Source organism: Piliocolobus tephrosceles, chromosome 8, assembly GCF_002776525.5.
Source record: "Piliocolobus tephrosceles isolate RC106 chromosome 8, ASM277652v3, whole genome shotgun sequence".
NCBI classification, from domain to species: domain Eukaryota; kingdom Metazoa; phylum Chordata; class Mammalia; order Primates; family Cercopithecidae; genus Piliocolobus; species Piliocolobus tephrosceles.
In genome coordinates this window covers 26,991,650-27,016,440 of record NC_045441.1, presented here as the reverse complement: position 1 = coordinate 27,016,440, position 24,791 = coordinate 26,991,650, and the positions used below count along the sequence as shown (strand labels likewise).

General features: G+C 39.8%; 1 protein-coding gene across 2 annotated transcripts in view; it reads left to right on the top strand.

Annotated features, from left to right (window-relative positions):
- The window catches only part of AMPH (amphiphysin), a 252,548-nt gene extending 233,251 nt beyond the window's left edge, over positions 1 to 19,297 (top strand). Inside the window, exons 17-20 of one of the 2 annotated variants that reach the window (XM_023226433.1) lie at positions 8,426 to 8,635; positions 10,634 to 10,903; positions 12,742 to 12,843; positions 18,069 to 19,297. In XM_023226433.1, coding sequence (XP_023082201.1) covers positions 8,426 to 8,635; positions 10,634 to 10,903; positions 12,742 to 12,843; positions 18,069 to 18,176 — 690 coding nt within the window. In that variant the 3' untranslated portion in view covers positions 18,177 to 19,297. The remainder of the gene's footprint in view (positions 1 to 8,425; positions 8,636 to 10,633; positions 10,904 to 12,741; positions 12,844 to 18,068) is intronic. The other variant, XM_023226431.1, reaches the window with a different exon arrangement.
- The last annotated feature ends 5,494 nt before the right edge of the window (positions 19,298 to 24,791 follow it).

The window sequence follows — 24,791 nt, the reverse complement described above, 5'->3', positions numbered from 1 at the left end:
GCTGCTACTCTCACACAAGTATATCCTTTGACACATATATTTGGGGGATTTATGTAACAGATGATTCCATGTAAAGACTTGATAAATCCCTCTCCAGCTCCTGTTCTGAAAGGATATCTAAGAGCCCCCAGATAATGAGTAAAATGGAACAAAGAAAATGTTTCCACATCTACTGTAAACATCAAGCCTATAGAGATTTCTCCTGATTTGAGAAAACTAAGCAAATAAATACGTTTTAAGATTAGCAAACACCTATAGAGCAATACAAAAGAAAAAATGATTGCATGCCAGAGTTAAAAGTTTCTTTAGAGAATATGCAACAATAACAAAAATTACCTGACATACAAAGACAAAATTTGAAAATTGCCTTCCTTTTTGTTGTCAGTAATACTCAAGATGACCTCAATAGGTGAAACAAAAGATGAAAGGTGAGATGATAAGGCAACCATATTGAGAAGAAAAGAAAGTCACTTTGAAAGGCAGATGAAAATGGAACTCAATAACATGAGAAAAGATTTTAAGGGGAGGAAATGTAATATTAGAATTAAAATTTGCATGAGACGTGGTAAAGATGAGAAGCAATACTATAGAGAATCGATTTAGTGATATGAGGACAAGCTGGAGGAGTTCTCCCAACACATAAAGAGAAGCACAAGTAAAGGTGATGGATTTAGGGGCCAAGGAGTGAAGATACAGCTCATGGGTAGAAGTTCATCCTGAAGGAGAGACTATAAGAATGTTACAGAAGCAGAAGTGTCTAGTATAGTAGAAGAAAACATGCTCGAGCTGAAATTTTCCTAGTTGATGAAATTAATGCATGTGGATCATAAGAAATCACCCAAAAAAGCAAACTTAATGGAGAGAGACTACATTGAAATGTATTATTTTAAATATTGAGTTCAGAGTTTAAAGAAAAAAGTCCTGCAAGCATCTAGATTGGAAATAAGAAAGCACTACAAGTGAACAATAATTAGGTTGTTCTCTGACTTATCCATATCAATACTAAAGGTCAGAAGCTATTGGAATAACATACAGATTTTGAGCACAAAGAAACACAACATAGTAATTCTACCCCAAGTCAATAATTGGCCATGTAGGAAAGCAGCAGAAAGACATTACCAATTACATAAGGTGCTAGAGACTTTCCATAGAATTCCTAAAAAGCATTTTGTGAGGATATATTGCAGTTGACTAAAAGATGGCTCAAATCAAGGCAGATAGGTGGGAAGACATGTGATAAAGCAAATGTGGTGACATGTCTGTTGAAGATCCTAGGCGGTGAGCACTTGGAAGTTCATTGTATTCTGTGTTTTTGAAATTTTTTTTTAAAAAATTTCTTATAATGTTGAGCAGAAACCCCAAAAACATGTTTAATGGAAATATCATAAATAAATAAAGAGAGCAGTATTTAGTATTTAAATTATTGAAATGTGTAACCTAAATAATTGTTGGGTTACAAACCAAAGATCTTTCTCACAATGTTAGAGTAACATTTAAAAATGAAACCAACTAGTGTTTAATTCTGATAGAACTGTTAAATAACTTGTTAAATAGAATAAGCAATAAATTATTATATATCCATTACTATAACTTTTCTAAGAAACATGGCTCATGTTTTGCAAAATAAACCTTGTATGATTAGAAAAATGAATACAACTAAATATATCAAAATGTTACCATAAATTATCTTTTATTATTTTAAAATTTGTTAGAAAAAATATTTTAATTGCTTTATTAGAAAAATGCCTATGATCACTTACAATAACCTACTTGATAAATAAGTATGAAATTTCATGGGCAGAAGGAGAATCAAAGTAGCTTCTTCAATTGTCTCATCCAGACCAGTTGCGTGATTGACAAACTATTTTCAGGCATTGTTCAGAGCTGATATTACCAAGAAAACAAGCAAATAAATAAACGAGTGAATGAATGTACGAATACATGACATAAACCTCAGAGACGACAAGTTCTCTTGAGCCTATCACTACTCTGACATGTTTGGGGGTCTTGGTCCTTGTTGGCCTGCTTTTACGGCACCATCTCATAGCAGGACTGGCTAGTTTCTGTCACCCGGTTGTGTTTGGCTATTTTACATGATTGATAACCTAGGCTATTGTTGTATTTTGTTCATGTCATTACATTTCTAGACAATTTTGCTAAAGCAAGTTTAAACTGGTGTTTAGAGGACCCTGGCATGAATACCATAATTATATGGCTTTCCACCAAGGAGATGATTGAGGCAGAAGATTAGAAAGCAATGAGGGGCCAGGCGCGATGGCTCATGCCTGTAATCCCAGCACTTTGGGAGGCCGAGGCAGGTGGATCGCCTGAGGCCAGGAGTTCGAGACCAGCCTGGCCAACATGGTGAAACCCCGTCTCCACTCAAAATACAAAAAAATTAGCTGGATGTGGTGGCAGGTGCCTGTAATCCCAGCAACTCGGGAGACTGAGGCAGGAGAATCTCTTGAATCCAGGAGGCAGAGGTTGCAGTGAGCCAAGATCGTGCCATTGCACTCCAGCCTGGGCAACAAGAGTGAGATTTCATTTCAAAAAAGAAAAAGAAAAAGAGAAAGCAATGAGGTATGTATAGTGCAGAGACCCACCACCTACTCTCTCCAGAAGGTTCTGTGCTGGTCGCTGTGATTTCTGTGTGATAGATAGGAGGGTTAGCAATACTCTTAGTTTCTGCACCTCATAGACCTCATAGATAAAGTAAATATGTGCCCAAGGTCAAGGAGACTATTTTTAGTCTCTCTTTGCAATAGCTGTTTCCCCCATAAATACATTTGACCAATAAATAGTATAGTTTGGGCAGAAGATAGGATAAGTGTGTTTTTCTGAACATTTAGAGTGAAGAGAAGCATTTGATAGCACTGGGTATGAAAGGCTTGAAATACTTTCAGCAGGTTCAGTCCTCTGGTCTTCCTGGGTAACATTTTTTAAAAAGCAAATAGCAGTCATTTATCATTGTGGTTTTTCCTAGCAGATATAACATGTACTGTAGCAAGCAGAGCATAGAAAATGTTTTTTCTTTTATAGCTCTACAAATAGCTAACAAATTGAAATGCATAACAACAACAATAATAATAAGAGGTATAACTTTCATCGATGAAAACCTTTTCACTCTTTTCTTTATTTTGTCTACAGCTAACACCTAATCTGAACAAATGGGTTCCGATTTTCCATTGTAGTTTTATGTTGTTCTATTCTTGCGATCAGTAAATAGAGCATTGGAAATATTTTGGTAAGAGCAAAAAATCTGGACCAGATTCCAGACATAAAGGGAGGGTTGAGGCTCCCCTGATCATCAGACCAGTGTCAGAAACAGAAAGCTATGAGGATACGCAGATAGTGGATGATCCTTCTCTGTTTATGTAACATTTTTAAGCTCTGTAAAATCAACGTGTTAAGTGAACAGCAGCTGGAGAAGTGGGAATTCATTACTAATGGACTCGGAGTAGGGTGTAGGAGTGTTAATTGTTTGTTTTCCAAGCAGATCATTCAAATTGTTTGGCTTCCCATTTAGTCTAAAGTGCCAATTCCATAGCACCTTACCTTTGCCAGAATTGTGAATTTCAGTATTTTCCTGATATTTATTTATCATTCTTAAAGTCAGTTTTCTGCATTCTGCAGTTCTTTTTTATGTGACAAAAATCAGCTAAATTGCTGAGGTACTGAGGCTGAGGTATTTGCTCCTGCAAGGTCAGGATCCCCAGAGCAGTCAGTTAGAGCCTTTGGCCGCCACCTGCTGGTGGTTGGTGTCACAGCGGCTAATACCTGTTTTTTTTATTATTTTATTTTATGTTTACTTTTAACTTTTGTGGGTACATAGGGGGTGTATATATTTATGAGGTACATAAGGTGTTTTGATACAGATATACAACGTGTAGTAATTACATCAGGGTAGATATCTATCACCTCCTCAACCATTTATCCTTTTATTTGCATTATAATCCAGTAATATTCTTTTAGTTATTTTAAAATGTACAATAAGTTATTGTTGACTGTAGTCACCCTGTTTGTGTTATGAAATACTAGGTCTTATTTATTCTTTCTAACTATTTTTGTGCCCATTAAACATCTCCCCTACTTCCTCACTACCCTTCCTAGCCTCTGGTTAGCATCCTTCTACTCTCTATCTCCATGAATTCAATTGTTTTAATTTTTAGCACCTACAAATAAGTAAGAACATTCAAAGTTTGTCTTTCTGCACCTGGGTTTTTTCCCTTAACACAGTGACCTCCAGTTCAATCCATGTTGTTGCAAACGACAAGATCTCATTCTTTTCTATGGCTGAATAGTGCTCCATTGTGTATAGGTACCACATTTTCTTTATCCATTCATCTGTTGATGGACCCTTAGGTCGCTTCCAAATCTTGGCTCTTGTGAATAGTGCTGCAACAAACATGGGAGTGCAGATACCTCCTTGATATATTGATTTCCTTTTTTGGGGGTATATACCTAGCAGTGGGATTGCTGGATCATATGGCATCTCTACTTTTAGTTTTTGTCCTTTGTTTTGTTTTTGAGGAACCTCCAAACTGTTCACCGTAATATTTGCACTAATTTCCATTTCCACCAGCAGTATATGAGGTTTCTTTTTTCTATACTTCCTCGCCAGCATTTGTTATTGCCTGTATTTTGGATAAAAGCCATTTTAACTGGGGTGAGTGACATCTCATTGTAGTTTTGATTTGCATTTCTCTGATGATCAATGAGATTGAGCACCTTTTCACATACTTGTTTGCTATTTATGTCTTCTTTTGTGAAATGTCTATTCAGATCTTTTGCCCATTTTTTGATTGTATTATTAGATTTTTTTTCCCATAGAGTCGTTTGAGCTCCTTATGTATTCTGGTTATTAATCCCTTGTCAGATGGGTAGTTTGCAAATATTTTCTTCCATTCTGCAGGTCATTTTTGTTGATTGTTCCCTTGGCGGTGCAGAAGCTTTTTAACGTGACATAATCCCATTTGTCCATTTTTGCTTTGCATGCCTGTGCTTTTGGAGTATTATTCAAGAAATCTTTGCCCAGTCCAGTGTCCTAGAGAGTTTTCCCAATGTTTCCTTTTGGTAGTTTCATAGTTTGAAGACTTAGATTTAAGTCTTTAACCCATTTTTATTTACTTTTTGTATATGGCAAAAGATAGGAGTCTAGTTTTGTTGCCTGCTTAAATTATCTAGCAAAGGAAAGGTGATAACATGTATATTTAGTGATGGTAAAATCTTATACAACCAAATTGATAGATATCTAGAGGTAAGTTACAGGTTAATAATAAACGTGGTTGTATGGAACAAGTTTAAAAAATTACCTGTGGCAACACCATCTATAGGTCACAGAAGTATATTCTCTCCCAGAGATGTAGTATCAATTCAACTGAGACTAACAGCCAATTAGTAACAATGTGTAGTTGGAACATATATTTATAAAAGGATTTATGCATAACCACTGGGAGAGTAGCCCGTGAAATAACATCCTGTCTGCTTTTTCATCTGTAGCAGTGCCTCTGCTGCATGTGTGTGTAGCGGTGGTGTCTGCTGCTCTGTTTGTCCATACCGTCTGCATGTAGATAGAGTCCATCTGCTTCCAAGCTGTCGAAACTAGTGGGATATTCATAGGTGTGATTTTCCAGACAGATGGAGAGAATACGCTTATAATCATGACACAACTTGTTTTCTGCATTTGAGCTCATAAGTTTATTGCATGCACATTTTCTTTCAGGATAGTTTTCAACATGGAAGAAACTTTGTTAGGTGCTTAGTGTCCTAGAGAAACCCTGTTAATGTCTCCAACAATAAAGCTATGAGCAATTGCTCATTGTTCTTCTTGGGATTAAAATACCCTACTAATTTGTGTTCTGATTACTATTCTGTTGACAACAGTAACAATAGCATCCATAAAAAGGTCGGTGCTTATTTAAAACAGAGATGAAATTCTATTTGATTTCAAAATAAACTTTTTATTATAGGAATTTTCATCCATTTGCCAAAATATAAACCCTCATGTACTTGTTACCCCACTTCAATAACAATCAGCATTTATAATTCACTTTAAATAAGTATCTGTTACAATTCATGAGAAAGCAGTACTTTTGTGAACCCATAATGTATTAGTCCATTTTCATGCTGCTGATAAAGCCATACCTGAGACTGAGCAATTTGCAAAAGAGGTTTATTGAACTTACAGTTCCACATAACTGGGAAGGCCTCACAATCATGGCAAGGAGGAGCAAGTCACATCTTACATGGATGGTAGCAGGCAAAAACAGAGCTTGTGCAGGGAAACTCTCATTTTTAAAACCATCAAAACTGGTGAGACCCATTCACTGTCACGAGAAGAGCATGGGAAAGACCCACCCCCATGATTCAATCATCTCCAACTGAGTCCCTCCCACAACACATGGGAATTATGGGAGCTACAAGATGAGATTTGGGTGGGGACACAGAGCCAAACCATGTCACATGTACTTTCATGACAGGACAGGAAGAAGGAAGTATGTCATGGCTAGGGATTGTATTTTAAATCATTGCACACCCTGTGTGGAGAGCCACATCCTCGTAATAGGAGATTCTCATAAGAGAGGGAAGTAAATTTCTAAGAATATGAGGAATACTTGGACACATAATGAGTAGTATAGCTGTTAACATTTCATTTTCATTCCCAAATAAAATATTATCTTGTAGAAAAATATACTGTATATGTTCTGTAACAGGCATTTTTATTTAAACTATTACCTATAGCTTTGAGCCAGCAGAAACGTTTTTAGAACTTCTTTGTTAAAAGTGTAGGCATATGGTTCATGTTCTTCATCTCCAATTTCTGATGCCCACTCAGAGGTACTCTTCATTATCCTTTTCTGTTTTCTGAGTTTGAAAGTTAATATTTGCAACATTAGGGCCTTCCTAACTTAAGATGTTGAACTGGGTAGAATGTATTCAACAAGGAAAAAAATAGTTAATCCTAATCACATCAGATAGTAAGAGCCATTTTTGAAATATGTGTCCTGGATATATTATATAAGATCAACCTGAGATTCTTCTTTTGTAGTCTTTCTCACGTGAACTTCTCAAATCAAGTTTGTCAAGCTGATGTTGTCAGAATCCTGTTTAAAGGGTTGGACTCCAACCCATTTGTTCAAAACTAAAACTTCTGATTGCACTTCCTTTATTTCATTATCTCAAATTTTAAATACTACTTAAAACTCTTATTCTGACTGTGTGTCTACCTTAGAAAGAAAATTCTGACTTTTTTCTATTTCACTTCTCCTTACTGGACCTAAACTATGATTTTGGCATTTTGCCTGTAACAGGCTCTGCAGCTATTTGGAACATTACCATGCATATTTGATTACAAAACTTATTTCCCCTTCATTCCTGAGAGTTCATTGAGAAAGCTTCCTTATGTTTTTTTTTTTCCCTGTGAAAGTGATTTGGCTTCTGGAACCTTCCTCACAGAGATTTGAAAGTTTATACTAAAATGCAAGTTTTCGAAATTTTGACTTTGTGTGATGAGGATGCTTTTCTGATATGGCTTTTCTCTCTGACCCAGGCCACTTCCATCCTCTGACCTAGATGTTCCATGTAAATCAAAAAGTGAGCAAGGCAGGTCTCAGTCATGGAGAGGCTTATTTAGCCAAGGTTAAGGATGCACCCGGAAAAAGAGACACAAGTCAAAGGAGGATCTGTAACCAGTGCTTTTTCTGAAGAGAGTTTTGAGAACTTCAGTATTTAAAGGGGAAATAGCAAGCAAGAAGGGAATAAATTTTTTAAAAGGAGGGTGGGTAGGCAATGAGGCAAGTGTCACAATCTTGTGAGGCTCTGATTAGTGCTCAGTGAATCTACATTTCACATATGAAAAGGGGGAGTGGGGACACGGTCACTCATGCCTTCATCTCACGTTCTGTAGTTCTGCATGTTACATAAGATGAAGGAAGCCTGTGAAATTACAGCTCTGTGTTTGAGAATGAAAGGAAGGTTGTTTGCGTGTGACCCTGTTTCCAAGCTTAGCTTTCCTTTGGCATGGTGAGTTTAAGGTCTCGAGATTCAATTATATTTCTTTTATTCCCTTAAGGCCTCATTTGTTGCTTCTAGCCAATAAAAATGGAAATAGCTTGTGGAGAGGACCAACCACACCTTAAAAGCCGTGTTTTTGGAATAGTATATGTCACTTCCATTCAAATCCCATTTGCCACACCTGACAGCAAGGAAAGCTAAGGAGTGTAGAATTGTTGGGAGCTCAGCAGAAGAGAAGTCAGAGTGTTGATGAATACATGGCAGACTCTGCTGTACCTAAATCCTGGGAGTGCCAAGAATGTTCCAAATCCAAATAGCCTCCACAGAGGGGAGATTAGAAATAGGCTTGAGTTTGACTCCTGGCGGAGGCCCATGGAGATGCAGACGTGGCCTGTTGGATTCTGCCCTGCAGATCATACCTGGAGCTGATGCTGATGCAGCTGTTGGAACCTTGGTGTCAGCAGCTGAGGGGGCCCCAGGAGAGGAAGCAGAAGCAGAGAAGGCCACTCTCCCTGCTGGGGAAGGAGTAAGTTTAGAGGAGGCCAAAATTGGAACGGAAACCACTGAGGGTGCAGAGAGTGCCCAAGCTGAAGCAGAGGAGCTGGAAGCAACAGTGCCTCAGGTGAGTGTTCCATGTCGCAGCCAGGGGAGTTCCTGGGAGGTGGTGTGGGCTGGGTGCTCTGTTGGTTGGTCCATGGTGATAACTCTTTGGATGTATAATAGGTTTGTAGCAATTTTGTGACTCCACCAAACAACATTATTATCAGATTCTCAGAAAGAGTAATCCCAGCTGCTCAGTATCAGCATCGCAATGTTGCATACAGGCCCTCAGGGCCTGTGGCTGACTGGGCCTAAGCATGGAAAGGGGAAGGGGGAGCTCTGGGGTTACGTGGAGAAAGGAATGAAGCACAACAGTGAAAAGGATGAGAATGGAGCCGGGAGAAAGAGAATGTGATGAAGTGAGCACTTAGCCCAGGGAGAACTCAATAGTATTTCAATCTTATTATTCTTATTACTGTTTGGTGGTTATTATCATCATCAGAGTATCCCAAATTCACCATCAAGCCCCTTTCACCAAGAGCCCACCACTGTGTGGTACTTTGAGAAGGGAGACAAAGGGACCTGGGCCATTAGGTCTGTGCGTGAGGCTGGAGCGGGCCCTCCTCGGCACTGCCTCAGAGTAGCATTGAGAGGCCACAAAGCCATATACTCTACCACTGCAAGGGCCTCCAACCCCAGGGCCTGCCTCCACTGTCTGGTTCTTCTGTATTCTAGAAGGCAATGTTAAGAGGGGGCTTAATGGTATGTATTGTTTTCTTCTGATGATTTTACTCCCAATAAATTTTCAAAAATTTCTCCAGGGTTACTTAAAACTTGGAACTGAATTATCCCTTTCATTATCCCTTTTTGGGCTGGGGGCTGAGGCAGATAACAGTGTTATGGGAGAAGGAACTTAAAAGAATATTCCTTTTTCCCCTTAGATTTTCTCATCACAGTTCCCAGAGTGTTTTTGTGTATATTGTTGTACTAGTGGAAAGACGGTATTATCTCTCTAAGTTGATGAATGTCAGTGTTCTAGTCCTCTGATAGCAGAGGGACTATAGAAAGACTCCTGTTCTGCTGATGAAACTCCCCTCCATGCTCATCTTTGTTAAACAAATGAAAGCGTGGTCCTAATCCTTTGGTTCAGACACTAGAGTACCTGGAGTGGATTGTGGGAGGTGTGCTCCCTGCAGCGGCCACAGCAGTGGGGGGCTGGAATGATAATCACAAGCGAAGGACTGGTGGATGATCTCCAAACCCCGGGTGGATCTTCACCAGCAAGCATGGTTCAGGCACTGGGGGCCTCTTGGGACTGGAGGAGGGAAGGAAGGGGCTCACAGGAGATGAACTGCAGCGGCAAGAGTTAGGGCTCCGTGGGACAAGAACCAGGCCGCCCTGCGGGGCCGGGCGCGGCAGCTCACGCCTGTAATCCCAGCACTTTGGGAGGCCGAAGCGGGCGGATCACGAGGTCAGGAGATCGAGACCATCCTGACTAACACGGTGAAACCCTGTCTCTACTAAAAATACAAAAAATTAGCCGGGCGTGGTGGCGGGCGCCTGTAGTCCCAGCTACCTGGGAGGCTGAGGCAGGAGAATGTTGTGAACCCGGGAGGCAGACTTTGCAGTGAGCCGAGATTGCACCACTGCACTCCAGCCTGGGCGGCAGAGCGAGATTCCGTCTCAAAAAAAAAAAAAAAAAAAAAAAGAACCAGGCCGGCCTGCACTCTGCACTGACTCCTGCAATCCCTCTCAGGATGGTTTCCCTCACCCCTCACCCTTCAAGACTCAGTCTCCCATCCCCTATGCCTCCTCCCAGTTCCCATGGAAACCTCATGCTTACCAAACTGCCTGGCTATTCAAGGATCCAGAAGTTAATTCCACTAAGAATTTAGGCCTCAGGAGGAACAGAAGGAGGCTGTGTGGCACAGCAGAAGACCTGGAGCCTGACTCTGGCTGATGGGGAAGTATGGAAGTGGCAGCCCCAGCTTTGGGCTAGGGGCTGAGGCAGGTTGTACAGGACGAGGAGGTTCTGTTTTCCAGGCCCTGCTGGGCACTGCCACGGGCTTTCTTCCCCCAGGAGAAGGTCATCCCTTCAGTGGTCATAGAGCCTGCCTCCAACCATGAAGAGGAGGGAGAACATGAAATAATTATAGGTGCAGAGCCCGAGGAGACCACCGAGGACATGGCTCCTCTGGGCCCCACCAGCGAGACGCCAGAGCTGGCTACGGAGCAGAAGCCCCTGCAGGACCCTCAGCCAATGCCTTCTGCACCAGCCGTGGGGACTGCTGACCAGCTAGCATCTGTAAGGGAGGCCTCTCAGGAATTGCCTCCTGGCTTTCTCTACAAGGTATTCTTATTTTTTTAAGTCTCATTTGCCCTTTTTTTGCTTTGAGTCCCTTTTGCTCAAGCCTTTGGTTTTCCAGTTTTTACCTTTACTTTTTGCAATTATTATTTCTCTGAATTGCTTTCCCTTTACCACAACATCACTTGGACAAGCCAGGACTACAGTAATAGATTTTCATATTTTAACAAAGAATAACTAAAGGGAAGTTCACCACAGGGCAAACAGTATGCCTCTGGGTAATGAATGGGAGAGTCCCTTCCAGCCCTCCCTCCTCTCTACTCCCCCAGGTGCCTGTGAATGTGTGGAGCCTGGCTCAGACCAGGCCTTCGAATCACCAACAGCTCCTGACTGGGCTATACCCCCTGGGAGTCGGGCAGCAATCCTTCAGTCAACTCTGGCACCTTGTAGGGTGCATGACACAGAGTAGGAAGCCCATAAATATTTTGTAAATTAATGGATTCATATATGAATAAACTTGCACCAAAAGACAGAAAAAAAAAAATGTGGCTAAGTTAATGGGAAGAAGGTTTTGCTCAGACGGGCTGCTTACAGCCTTCATAAACCAAAGCGTTCTTACCGAAAAACTTAGTAAATACCTGAAAACACTGGCCTAACCCAAGTGTTTCCTGTCTCAGATGTTTCCTAATAGAATCTGAAAAGGAATTTTAAGTTTTTAAATTTGATTTTACATTTCAAAATTCAGCTATTTTTCTTCTCAAGTGTAAAATGTCATATCATTCTCTCTCTGTCTCTGTGTGTGTGTGTGTGTCTGTGTGTGTGTGTGTGTCTTTGTCTTTCTCCACTAGAAAGTAACTACTACCTTGCTACCTCTTTTGGGGACAGGGTCAGCTATAATGGATTTATGAATGAATTAATTTGGAGAAAAAATAAAACCTGTAGATAGGGGGTTGTTTCATGCCAGGTTCTGTTTTAATTGGAGCACGAGGAGTCCAAGAAGCCTTGTGCCAAGCACAGCCAGAGCTTGCTGGGCCCATTCTGTCCTCCTCACTAACTGTAGAATAAGCTAAGGCACCCCTATAGATCCTCTCTCTGGGTATCAGTTCTCCCATCAGAGAAATTAATTTAGGGATAACATAATCCATTTCCGACTCTGACAGTTTATGATTCTATGAATACGCTCAATGGCAAAATACACACTTTAAAAGCCGGTGTTTACTCTCAGGGGTGGAGTTGAGGGAAAGGTGGAAAATTAAATCAGCCATGACAGTAGAGTGATTCAGACTGGGTGACGGATGCATGGGGGTTCATTATGTTATTTCTTCTGCTTTAAAATATTTTCCTATAATAAAATTTTAAGGAAATCTTTTTCAAAATGGGAAAGGAAAAGAAACTGGTTGCCATTGTATTTAAGGTAGGATAGGGAAGGAAGGAAATATATTTACACAGAAATTGATCACAGAGTTTTATTTAGTAGTAATTACTGTATAACCTGCAAGTGGTGGTTTTCCTGATTATTATTTGACAGAAGCTGGGGTTAGAGGGGCTTTAGACATTTTTGGTTCCAGTTAAACAACAACCAGTAATAAAGCAGCAGTGATAATAAAATGCAAATCTCTAACAAAAATAAGATGAATTAAAATGTGATTAATATAGTACTTTTCCCTGTTGTAGAGGGCATTGCATTACTGTTAATAAATATACATATGAATGGCCTCATATCAGAGAATAGGACTTCCCTTCTGGCTTTAGAGGCCTTCTTCTTCCTTGGGATATGGCAAATATCTTCATCTTTTCATCCAGCTTAGAGAGTGCTTGTAAGAGTGTCTGCTTATAATCTGGCTGAGAAATTGATTTTTGTGTATTCTTCATATCTTCTGCAGGTGGAAACACTGCATGATTTTGAGGCAGCAAATTCTGATGAACTTACCTTACAAAGGGGTGATGTGGTGCTGGTGGTTCCCTCTGATTCAGAAGCTGATCAGGTAAAAGATAAGATTGGACAATGCTTTGGGCTACATTGATTTTTTCTGAGGACACAATCACTTCCTAAAGATGTTTCTATTTTCTGAGATGCTACAAGCCATCTAAAAAGAGCTTAAGGGCTTGTGACAGCATAGATCATTAACCAGGTTTCTAGGAAACCCTTTTGGGATGCTGTTGCATTCTTCTTTTATGTAATACAAGCAGTTGACCGTTTCTTAATCATGTAACCACTTTCTAGGAGTGCTGTCTCTGTAACACCTGTCTTCAGGAAATGCAGACACTATGAATGTGAACTAAAAGACCCCTTCAAAAGTGGTTGCCTCTGGGTGTGTGGATATTGACTAGGAAAGAAACTGGGGAACCCTCTGGAGTGATGGAAATGCTTTATATCTTGAGAGGGATATCTGCATGTATTTGTCCAAACTCATTGAACTATATACCTAACCATCTCTGCATCATACAGTATTTAAATTATACCTCAATTTAAAGGGATTCTTTAAAAATATCACCTCCTAAAAGAGTCGTCTGATGTAAGGTACTGAGAACTCCCATCTTGTTCTCGTTCATAAAATGTGTGAACCCTTGAAATGGTATGCAACACAAGTAAATGTATCTGTAAACATATTTTTCTGGAGAGGAAAGCTCTAACTTCCATACTATTCTCAAAGAGATTCATGAGCTGTCCCCTTAAAAAATCAAGTCAAGCATCACTGCCTTTGAGGTTAAGACTCAACATGTTCAACATTTTGTTCTTTCTTTTGACAATACACTTACCAAGATACATCAGGTGCTGGATCAAACAGTCTCTACCACAATAAAATTAGATTTGAAATTTATATAACAATAATCTGCTGAGCAGGGTGGCTCATGCCTGTAATCCCAGGACTTTGGAAGGCCAAGGCAGAAGGATCACTTGAGGCCAGGAGTTCCAGACCAGCCTGGTCAACATAGCAAGACCTCATCTCTACAAAATTTTTTTTTTAATTAGCAGGGTGCAGCAGTGTACACCTGTAGTCCCAGCTACTCAAAAAGCTGACATGGGAAGATCGCTTCAGCCCAGGAATTCAAGGCTGCAGTGAGCCATGATCACGCCACTGCACTCCAGCCTGGGCAACAGAGCAAGACCCCATCTCAAAAAAAAAATTAATAACAATAATGTATCTTTAAAAGCCCCCAAAGATTTAAAAATTTTAAAATACATTTCTAAATAACCCCTAGGTCAAAGAAATCATAATGTGAGTTAAAAAAATATTTCATAATGATCATTAGATAGAAATTAAATAGAAAATGCATAGAAGGAAGGAAATAATCAAAATAAATTCACAAATGAATGCAATAAAGGACATAACAGATAACATTGATAAAGCCAAAAGTAGGTTTTTGAGAAGATTAACAAAATTGTTAAAATCTTAGAAAGACTCAAGAAAGAAAAGTCACAAAGCATAAATTACCAATATCAAGAAAACGTGTCAGCATCACACATCTCAAAGATATTAAAAATCCCATTTACAATGGGATTTTTGTCTGTATTAACCAGAAGTTATTTTGTAAAGAAATAGAAGGAAAAAAAGGTAGCTTTTTTATATTTGCCATCATGTTTATCATTTTCAGGTCTTCATTCTTTCCTGTAAGTCCAAGTTTCCATCTGGTCTTAATTTCCTTTCTCCTTAAAGAACTTTCTAGCTATTTCTGCAGTGCTAGTCTGCTGGCAGCAAATCTTCTTGGCTTCTGTTTATCTGAAAATGTCTTTATTCTTCTTAATTTTTAATGATACTTTCACTAAGAAAGAAATCTGAGTTGACTTTTTTTTTTTCTTTCAACTCTTTAAACATGTGTCTTTGTTTTCTGGTCTCTATTGTTTATAATTAGAAATCAACTGTCATTTGTTTAATATTACTTCTCTGTATGCAAAGTGACTTTCCCTGACTACTTTTAATAAATTTCTCTGTATCTTTCATTTTCATCAGTTTGAATATATTGTGTTTGGGTAGGGTTGTTTTTTTTTTTTTTCTTTTTTTTTTTTTTTTTTTTATGGTCTTCATACTTGAAAATCACTGAGCTCCTTAAACTTGTAGCCTAATGTTTTTCACTATATTTGCTTTTTATCTTTAATTATTTTTCTGACTAATTCTCTTTGTTCTTTTTTCTCTGGGTTTCTAATTATACTTATGTTGGACATCTTGAGGGCTAAGATGCTGTTCTTTTTCTTTGACTGTTTCTCTCTGGTAGTCAGGTTAGATAATTTCTATTGATCTGCCTTCAAGTACTGTGACTGTTTCTTCTTCTACTTTGCATTTGTAGTTAAGTTTATCCAGTGACTTTTTCATCTCAGATATTAGAGTCTTAGAATTCTTCATTTCCATATTGTTCTTTCATATGGTTTCCATTTCTTGGCTGAGATTTCCCACTTACATTCTTTCATTATCACTGTCTCTCAATTTATATACTTGAACAAATTTATAATAGCTGCCTTAAATTTCTTACTGCTAATTCCAACAGCTGGGCCATCTCAGGGCGTATTTCTTTTTCGTTTTTTTTTTTTTTTTGAGACAGAGTCTCGCTCTGTCACCCAGGCTGGAGTGCAGTGGCCGGATCTCAGCTCACTGCAAGTTCCGCCTCCCGGGTTCACGCCATTCTCCTGCCTCAGCCTCCCGAGTAGCTGGGACTACAGGCGCCCGCCACCTCGCCCGGCTAGTTTTTTGTATTTTTTTAGTAGAGACGGGGTTTCGCCATGTTAGCCAGGATGGTCTCGATCTCCTGACCTCGTGATCCGCCCGTCTCGGCCTCCCAAAGTGCTGGTATTACAGGCTTGAGCCACCGCGCCCGGCTCAGGGCGTATTTCTATTGTTTGCTTTTTAATCTTTGGGTCACATTTTCCTGTTTTTTTCCATGTCTAGTAATTTTTTAATTGATACTAGACATAGTAGGCAGACCACACATGATAAAGAGTCTGATTCTGTTTTTATATCTGAAAATTCCTTATTTTTGTTTTAGCAGACATATAAATTACTGAATAATTCCCTTGAATTGATGGGAGTTGGTTTTATACTTTGTTAGGGTGGGTCTGTACCCTTTATGCATGCACAGCTTAGGGGTCAGCCCAGGACTTCAAGGCAATTTATCCACATATATTAGGAAACCTATCTCCCAGTGGCTCCTTTCTTTTCAAGATAATACCTCCTGAGTGTACAGCTTCTCTGACAGCCTTACACTCTATGATCTGAATGCCCCACATCACACTGAGTGAGGATAATCCTCAGGGGAAAAGCTGTGTCAGTATAGATCTCACCCCGTGCAGTTCTCTACTTTCAAGGGTCAAATACCCTGTAATTTCTGCTTGCTTTTGGTCATTTCCAGCATCTTCAAATAGTTGTACCCATTATTTATACCCGTCCCATTATATATAAATTTATACTTTATATGTTATATAACCAAGCATTGTTTTTATGTATAAATAGTTGCATATATGTATATATAGATATTTAGAGAGATATAGTTATTCCAGTGTTTTTAATTATTCTCTCCGGAAGGATTTGTCTAATACAAGCTATTCTGCCATTACCAAAACTGGAAATCTTTTTCTACCACATATTTTAAGCAGTTAATATTTAATTTTTTATATTTTCCTCAGCTAAAGATTGATGTTGGCTAATATTCTTTACAAGTTGTCTTTCAGAATATATGTGTTGGAATATATCTTGATTGTGGGTTTGTGTAGTCCTTTACTTGTTTTCCTTATTGAAACAATTTTTAAGTGCTTAACTCTACTTGGCTCCATTAGATTTTTCACTCACTGTAAATAAAGTCAAATATAGACACTTGTGGGGGAAAAAATGACCTTTTATATGCTTTCTAGAGGTTCAGAAAATATTTAGCTATCATCTTTTATTTTAAGTATAGCTTTGTCCTTCACATATATGACATCATAATTTTAAAGAGGGCACTTTTCCTCATCAGCTAGGATATTATCAGTTATTTTATTGAGTCATTTTTTTCTCCAGCGGTTTTTTTCCTGCCTTCAAAAATTGGGCTGTCTAAATACTGATATTTCTTGTCTATATGGCAGCATCAATTTATAGTCTCAGATTATATCAAAAGGGAATGAATTCAGCTTCTTCATTTAATTTTTGAGGTCTAATTTTATCTGATGTACTTGAACTATGTTGGGGGTTGGTTCAGACTAAACCTGGCCATCCCTCATCTGAAGTGGAATTTCCTTTCTGCACTGGTTAACAAAATAAGGATAGTCATTTCCCACTCCTTAAACTTCCTGTGGTCTCGTTTCCTGCTGTTTCTTTCAACACAGCTTTTCCAGCTAGACTCTGCTTATCTTCAGGAAGCCAAGGGCAGACCACAGCCTCTGTTTCTCAGTTTTAAGTATCGTCTGCCATTCTGCATGACCATACATGGATGAGTTCTCTACCCTTTCTGGGGCAAAATGTTCCATTTTTGTGATGGCACTTCTATATGACAGACAAATGTCTATGAGGAATAATGTATAAAGGATATAGGGGTGCTTCCAGCAAGAGTGCCATGACATCCAACTGATTTGTAGTTTATATAAACTTGAAAAATTAGGTATTATAAAAACCAAAATAGTAATATCAGGCAACACACATCTAGCTTTTAGTATTTGATAAGCCCTACATAGGTAGTTTATTGGGGTTATAGGATATGAGCTGGGGGTCAGAGTTCTTTCTTATAAGCAAGTGGCTTGGGATGAAATATAAGACGTTCCATGGTCTCATCAGTACTCCATTCTTACCCAAGGAACCTAAAACCTTTTTTACACTGTGACCCCAGAACAGGTCATGCTCTTGTGCATGAAATGCTTTCACGTGGTATTCCTGTCTTTGCACTGGTTGTAATTGTAATCCTTTTCTCCTCTTTAAGAACTCATATTATAATCCAGTTAATGTCAGTTAACTATGCTTCCTACAGTCATAATGTTAATATTAATTGTCAATTAACTATACTTTATACAGTCAATAAGTCATTGAAAACGTTTATTCCTGCTTTTTCTTTTTCTTTTTTGTTTTTTCTTTTTTAACTAACAACTTATTTGGGATAGGCCTTCCCATTGATCATGGCACAGCACTTTACCTGTAATGTGACATCCTGGTGCAGAACCACAACACTAATGTAACACATTATCAATTAATTGTGGCAGTGTGGATTTTCTGGTAGTTTGCTGGACCCTGAAAGTCCTGTCATTGTCTTTCAGGATGCAGGCTGGCTGGTGGGAGTGAAGGAATCAGACTGGCTTCAGTACAGAGACCTTGCCACCTACAAAGGCCTCTTTCCGGAGAACTTCACCCGACGCTTGGATTAGGGCAACAAGTATTGCAAGAAAGAGCTCAGTTACTGGGTTTTTAAACCTCCATGAAAACCTGAAGAGTTCACTTTTGCTATTATGCTCTTAATGATTTACGGACTGATGCCAGACGAACCTTGGGAAGATGTATCAATGGCGTATGTGTGCAAAAAAAAAAAAACGTAAAAGAAAAGTAAATTAAGGAAAAAATCCTCACTCGTTCCCATGTTGTCAATAACAGGTTTGTTTGTGCTTTGTCCAAGCTGTGGACTCTTGTACTTGATCCCCTCCCACCAATTCTAAAGTAGCTTTCTCCAGATCAGACTTTTATTTCTCTGCATCAGGTGTATGGTATTGAATGGCTGCCCTGCAGAAGATGTGATGAATTATCCTGTGGTACAAGATTATCTTATTCCCCTGCCCAGGTGTGAGCACGTGCTCTCGCTCCCTTTCAGGTTTACTGTGTTTAAAACTAAACTGCTGCAAAAGTTCTCAATGTTATTTTCCAACACATCTATATGTGTATATATATGGACACACAGTCATGCAAGCTAGTTCCCATGACTCTTGGATCTATGTGTATGCAGAAGGCTACATATACATAGTTGCTTTCTTTCCTTTCCATTGTAACTCTTTGCCTCTCAAGTGTCATTGATACATGCATTGCTCTTATTCTGACTGGCATTACAGTCGCAGTTTTGCCTCATGGCAAAACCAGCCATCCCATTGCCAAAACAGTCAACAGTATCTGTGTTTGTACTGTGCAGTTTTCAGGATGAGATGACAGATAGCATGACCACACTGAGGCCCCCTCAGAGAAAGCAGGGCCTGATTTATCTAGCTGTCCAGCCGCTGTGGCTGGAGGTAGGCTAGCTGGGATGGGCAGCTAAGTAGTCTTCTCTTCTGCCTTTATGAGATTGGGTAGAAAGATGGGGCATATTCATCCACCCCCAAAAGAACACTATAAAAACAGCTCCTCTATATTTCCACCTCTTTCTATTTATGCAACTCATCTTCACAAATTGTTCTAAAGTAAAATAGATGGTGTATGCTGTATCCACAAATCATCTGTAACAATTATGTTTTCAGTGCTGTGTCATTCCAAATAAACCTTTGGTAATCTCCAATGATTACCCTAATTCCTTTTGATGAGTCTTTTTTTTTCTTTTCTTTTTTTTAAATTTTGTTTTGTTCCAGTCAGATACTCTGCTTGAAACAGTTGATATTGGAGTTGTTATTTGTGCAGAAATATGCTTGCTCTTCCACTAGGATGCACTCCACGCCCCCCACCTCACCTCCCCACTTCCTTCATTCCAGTCATTGCTGGTCACTCGGGGTTCCCTGACATCCAGCAATTACTGCAGCACCAATAACAGCTGCCAATGGAGAGCCCTTAAAGGTGCCGGCTGAGGACTCCCAGTGCGTGAATCACTGATAATCTTACGACCTTCATAATCAGCAATTTCTTCTCATACCAGCTTCATTTTCTGGTCACTTTTCTTTCTGGCATGTTTATGTTCGTAGGTACGTAAAAATTATATCAGATGGAATAGGAAAGTGAATTCACTTGGCCATTATTTCCAGAAGAGAATTATTAACCCAGAAGCCTTTTAATTGATTTGGACTCTTTTCTGCTAATATAATTCTTTATACAACGTAGGCTGATCAAGAATGTATTAGACTTTTAGATTTGGTGTGTATTCCTGATTCACGGTTTGAATCTTCCTGGCATATTACTGACTTTGTTGTTTTAAGTGTGAATATTATTGAGCCAAGATTTTTCCAGGGGCTAATTTACAGAGAGGCTGGGTCATCACGAATGCTCTTCTAGTGCAAGAAAAGCAAATGTCACTGCCCAGGAGCATGACTGATAATTCAGCAAGTGGAAGGCAGCAATGTAAGATTCATAATAGAAAGCCACTCCTGACATTAGAGTGCACACAGGATGTTAAAAGCCAAGACTGAAAAATTAGCTCTAATAATAAAATGCACCTAATGTTCTGCAAAGATAATTTCCTTGCCACATCTCCTGGAGTAGAAGATGTGATCAATTGTTTTTAAATTCCTTTCACCCTCCTGCCCACAGTGGCTGCTCACAGTGTACTGTTGGCCAGGACATGGCCCAGATAACTGTAGCCCTAGATGAATGTTCCTGGATGAATGTAACAAGTTCTTCTGAAATGACATGGTTTTAATTAGCTATTTAGTCCTGTTTTTCAAAATGCCTTTGGACTTTTTTACACTAAATAAGAGTCATCAGATTTTTGTTTGTTTGTTTGTTTGTTTCCGGAATTGCCAAAATCCAAGAATTCCTAATGCATTGAAAACAAAGGAGATGGAGGGGATGGACGTGGGGTGGTGGCATTCCCCAGAAATGTCCTTGAATGTGGAGTGAACTTGGTTTTCCATTTCAGTGGATTTTCTAGGGAATGTTAGTTTCAAGGACTTTCTGGGGTTACTAGTGTGAAGTTCTTTCCACTTCCCTTTCTTAGTTATTCTGTTCAAGTTCTCACACCACCAACCCATCCTAGGCATATCACCCAGTCATATAATGGTGAGTTTGTAGCTCATTGATCCCAAATGGCATTGAACCAGGCCTTGGTCCTTTCTGAGCTTCCTTTCCAGAATTTAAGATTCCTCTTAGAAACCCAATGGCATGCAGACCTTCAAATAGTTATGAGTCAGAACTGTTTGGAAAGAAAGCCAGTAGTTCTTATTACACATACACCTACCTGGCATTCTTACCAATATGACAGTCACTCATTTAAACCTGTGTGATGTATATAATTGCAAAGTAAAGTTGCCTGGCAATTTGAATTTTTTTTTTTTTCTTTTTGAGATAGAGTCTCGCTCTGTCACCAGACTGGAGTGCAGTAGAACGATCTCAGCTTACTGCAACCTCTGCCACCTGGGTTCAAGCAATTCTCCTGCCTTAGCCTCCCAAATAGCTGGGACTACAGGCACGTGCCACCATACCCAGCTAATTTTTGTATTTTTAGTAGAGATGGGGTTTCACCATGTTGGCCAGGATGGTCTCAATCTCTTGACCTTGTGATCACCCTCCCAAAGTGCTGGGATTACAGGTGTGAGCCACCACGCCCTGCCGGCAATTTGAATTTTTAACACTATCATAGAGTAGCCAGGGCCCCTGGGACAGGTAAAGGTTCCCATACCATGCTGTCACATTGCTTCCACCCTGTCTGCTCTTCCTGACAAAGGTGGGGTAGCTTTGGAGTCAGCCAGAAAACCATACCATCACACCTTAGGCTGCCCAGTGAAGTGTGCATGTTTAGAATGCTGAACCCTCTTTTCTCACATAAAGAAGCCTCTAATCAGGCCATTGGAACAATCCCAGCATGACCTCATGGCCCATTCAGATGGCCCATGAAAGAAAATGCCTTCGGGAAACTACAAAAGTTATGAGAAATCAATGAGTTTAAAGATGGCGGAAGCTCAGTGCTTTATTCCACACAAATTGCCAAATTGCACGGCTGAACACCTTGAAGCCTTAGAAATAGACCGGCCAATGGATTGGCCTTGCAAGGACTCTACTCCTCTTTTCAAAGGAGCCCAACTAACAGCTGCCTTCTGATTTTTACTTGGAACTCAACTAAAAACCTTATAAACATGTGTCAGAACTTGGAGATGAGCAGATCGCACAGCTTTTCTACACAGTGCTGTAGCTACTGTCTTCCTGGCGTGACTTCTTCCTAGGACTTCAGTAAGTGGAATCGGACATTTGGTAACCGCACAGAGAAGACAATGATCAAAATTCTCTTGGAAGACTTAGAAAATGGAGATCCAGGTGGTTCTGTTCATTTGTGAGCCCCGCAGGTGCAACCCTGTTTGATGATGATCCTGTCCTGAATCACCAATGGGAGACCACCTGGCTGTTCACGGGCAGTGTTCTTCAAGACACACAGCAGGGGGTTGATAAATTGTTCATAAAGCCAAATAAACTATGCTCGAATAAGCGTAATATTCCATCCAAATATTTTGTGACTCATTGGTAATACCTTTTAAAGATCACGTAACAAACAGCAGCAAATAGTGACTTTTTCCACTTAAAGGGTATTTGAGACATAACTTTTACATCTATGCAAATTGAGAGGAAGGCCAGGTAGGTCCCTTGAAGCTCTTTCCAAAGAAATCTAAATTTTATCTCTGTTTCCTAAAATCCAGTTAATTCCCAGTCCCCCCGATCTCAAGTCAAACACTCACGTTGTCTGATTGAGGGTTGGGTCAGAATTACATGCTTATTTCCCTCCCTGCCGCACCCTACATAGGGTGCATCTGTAGTTAACACTCCAGAAATTCTTCCTGCTGCATTCTGATGCCCTGTAAGACCAGTCCAGCCCAGGAGCACTTGTCCATAAGCATCTTGCCGCATGGCCGATACCCTATACCCTCTCCCACCAGTAAATATTAAACTCTGTGTCATTATGCTCTGCTCTCCAAAAACTTACCAGTGATCACAAAGTTCTGTCTGTGGCATTTAGAGATGCCACCAAACTTCCAAATCTCCCCCAAGATTCCAAGATACGAACTTTCCTTGTTTTCTTATCTCTCTGGTTATTCCTTCTCTGTTACATTCCTAATTTTTTTTCCTTCTTCCTGTGGGTGCTGGAAGTGGGGTGGAGCAATAGCGATCTGTCCTTCAATTTGTGTTCTAGTTGTCCAAGGAATGTTGCCTTTGGAGTGTCCAATTATTGCTTCCAAGTACACATGTTCATTTGTTCATTAAAATATATCAAACATCAGCTAAGTGTCAGTTACTGTACATGGAGACCGCATTCATAAGACTTAGGCATTGCGCTCAAGGGACTTCCTTCCAACCCGCTCTATAGTGCGTCACTGAGGGGCTTCTCCATTCTTCAGAATCTTGGGCCTGAAGACTTGGGAGCTTCCTTTGTACATCATTTTCCAGATTTTGGGCACCTGCTATGATTGCCCCTCAAAACATACAACCTTGCACTTTAATCTAATTGGGGTTCTGTTCTTCACGCTGCCAGAGAAGACAAATTGGATCCTTGTTGTCTCCCTTGTCACTTGAATTCCTGTCTTCCTCGTACCCTACTGCCCACCCATTTTAGGTACCTAACAGGTCCCCACTCCCTGCTCACCTCTCCCTCTCAGAAACACACACACAAATGATGACTATCTACTGCATGTCATACCAGATCCAGGAGCCTCTGCTTGGTCTTCAGAACTGAACTTCACCTCTTCCCCAGTATTCATCCACTGCCTGCTTCAGAGGCATCCCCTCAGGGCCCCACCCACCTTCTCCCCCTCAGCTATATACCTTTCTTGCCATGTTGCAATCCCCCACTCCTGGGATGCCTTCCCAGCTCCTGTTGGCTTCTAATCCTATTCCCCAGGCATAGTTCAAGTCCTATATCTTCAAAATCCCCCTGTCCTCTCACCCTTCTACATTCTTTCCACATTTAGAGTAAATACGATACTCCCTAGCCCTTCATTTTCCCCACCAAGTGACACAGTGTCTCCAACCTTCTCTGGATGCTTTATTCACTCCTGGATCTTGTACACTCGTGTGCTGAGTCAGTGAACAAGAGGCTGATTGAACAGTTAGTTCAGGGAAGTCTAGAAACCCTCATCCCAGGATCAGCATGGAATAAAATTTGAAACTGACTATGAGAAGAAAATGCAAACTACTTCTGTGATATTGGAGAGGGGAAAGTCTTCTTAAACAGCACTCCAAAACACCCAAAGTATATGGCCAAAAAAGGAGTTTGACTCCCAAATTCAGAATTTATATTTAATGAAAAGATATTTGAGATAGCTAGTTAGTTGGCAGACAGATGATAGACTTGCCTAAGATATTTGTACCATCCCAAATTCACAAAGGATAAATGTCTAAAATATACAAGGAACTCATTCAAGAAGAAATGAATTATTATTATTATTATTTGTTTATATCATTTATATTTATTTATAGTTATATGGCAATAGTTAATATAATAATAACATTCATCAACTGTCTGTCATTTGCCAGGCACTGTATGTATTATTTTATTTAATCTTTACAAATCTATGAGGTGTTGCTGTTTTTCCTTATTTCAGGCAAGGAAGCTAAGATAGAGTTACATGAGGAAGCTTGTTCATGGTCACACAGTCAATAAATGGCAGGGCCAGGCTGTGTCCCAGGCAGACGGGCTCTAACATAAGTTCTAACTCCAGCCTCCTTGTTGGTATGCTTAGAAGACGTGAAAGGTAATTCACACTTCAGTGAATACTAAGTATAAAAAGGACCTCAGCTTCCTAATAATCAGACCTGTGCCATTTTTTGTTTTTGTTTTTGTTTTTGAGACAGGTTCTCACTCTGTTGCCTGGGCTGGAATATAGTGGTGCAATCTCGGCTCACTGCAGCTCCTGCCTCCTTGGTTCAAGCAATTCTCCTGCCTCAGCCACCAAGTAGCTGAGATTACAGGTGTGCACCACCATGCCCAGCTAATTTTTGTATTTTTACAAGAGACAGAGTTTCTACTAAATCCTAATTTTGTATTTTTAGTAGAGATGGGGTAGCTTGATAGCTATCATATTGACAAAAAAAAAAAAAAAAAAATACCGTTTCTGATAACACCATGGCCCTGGTAGCATTTAGTGAAGATATGA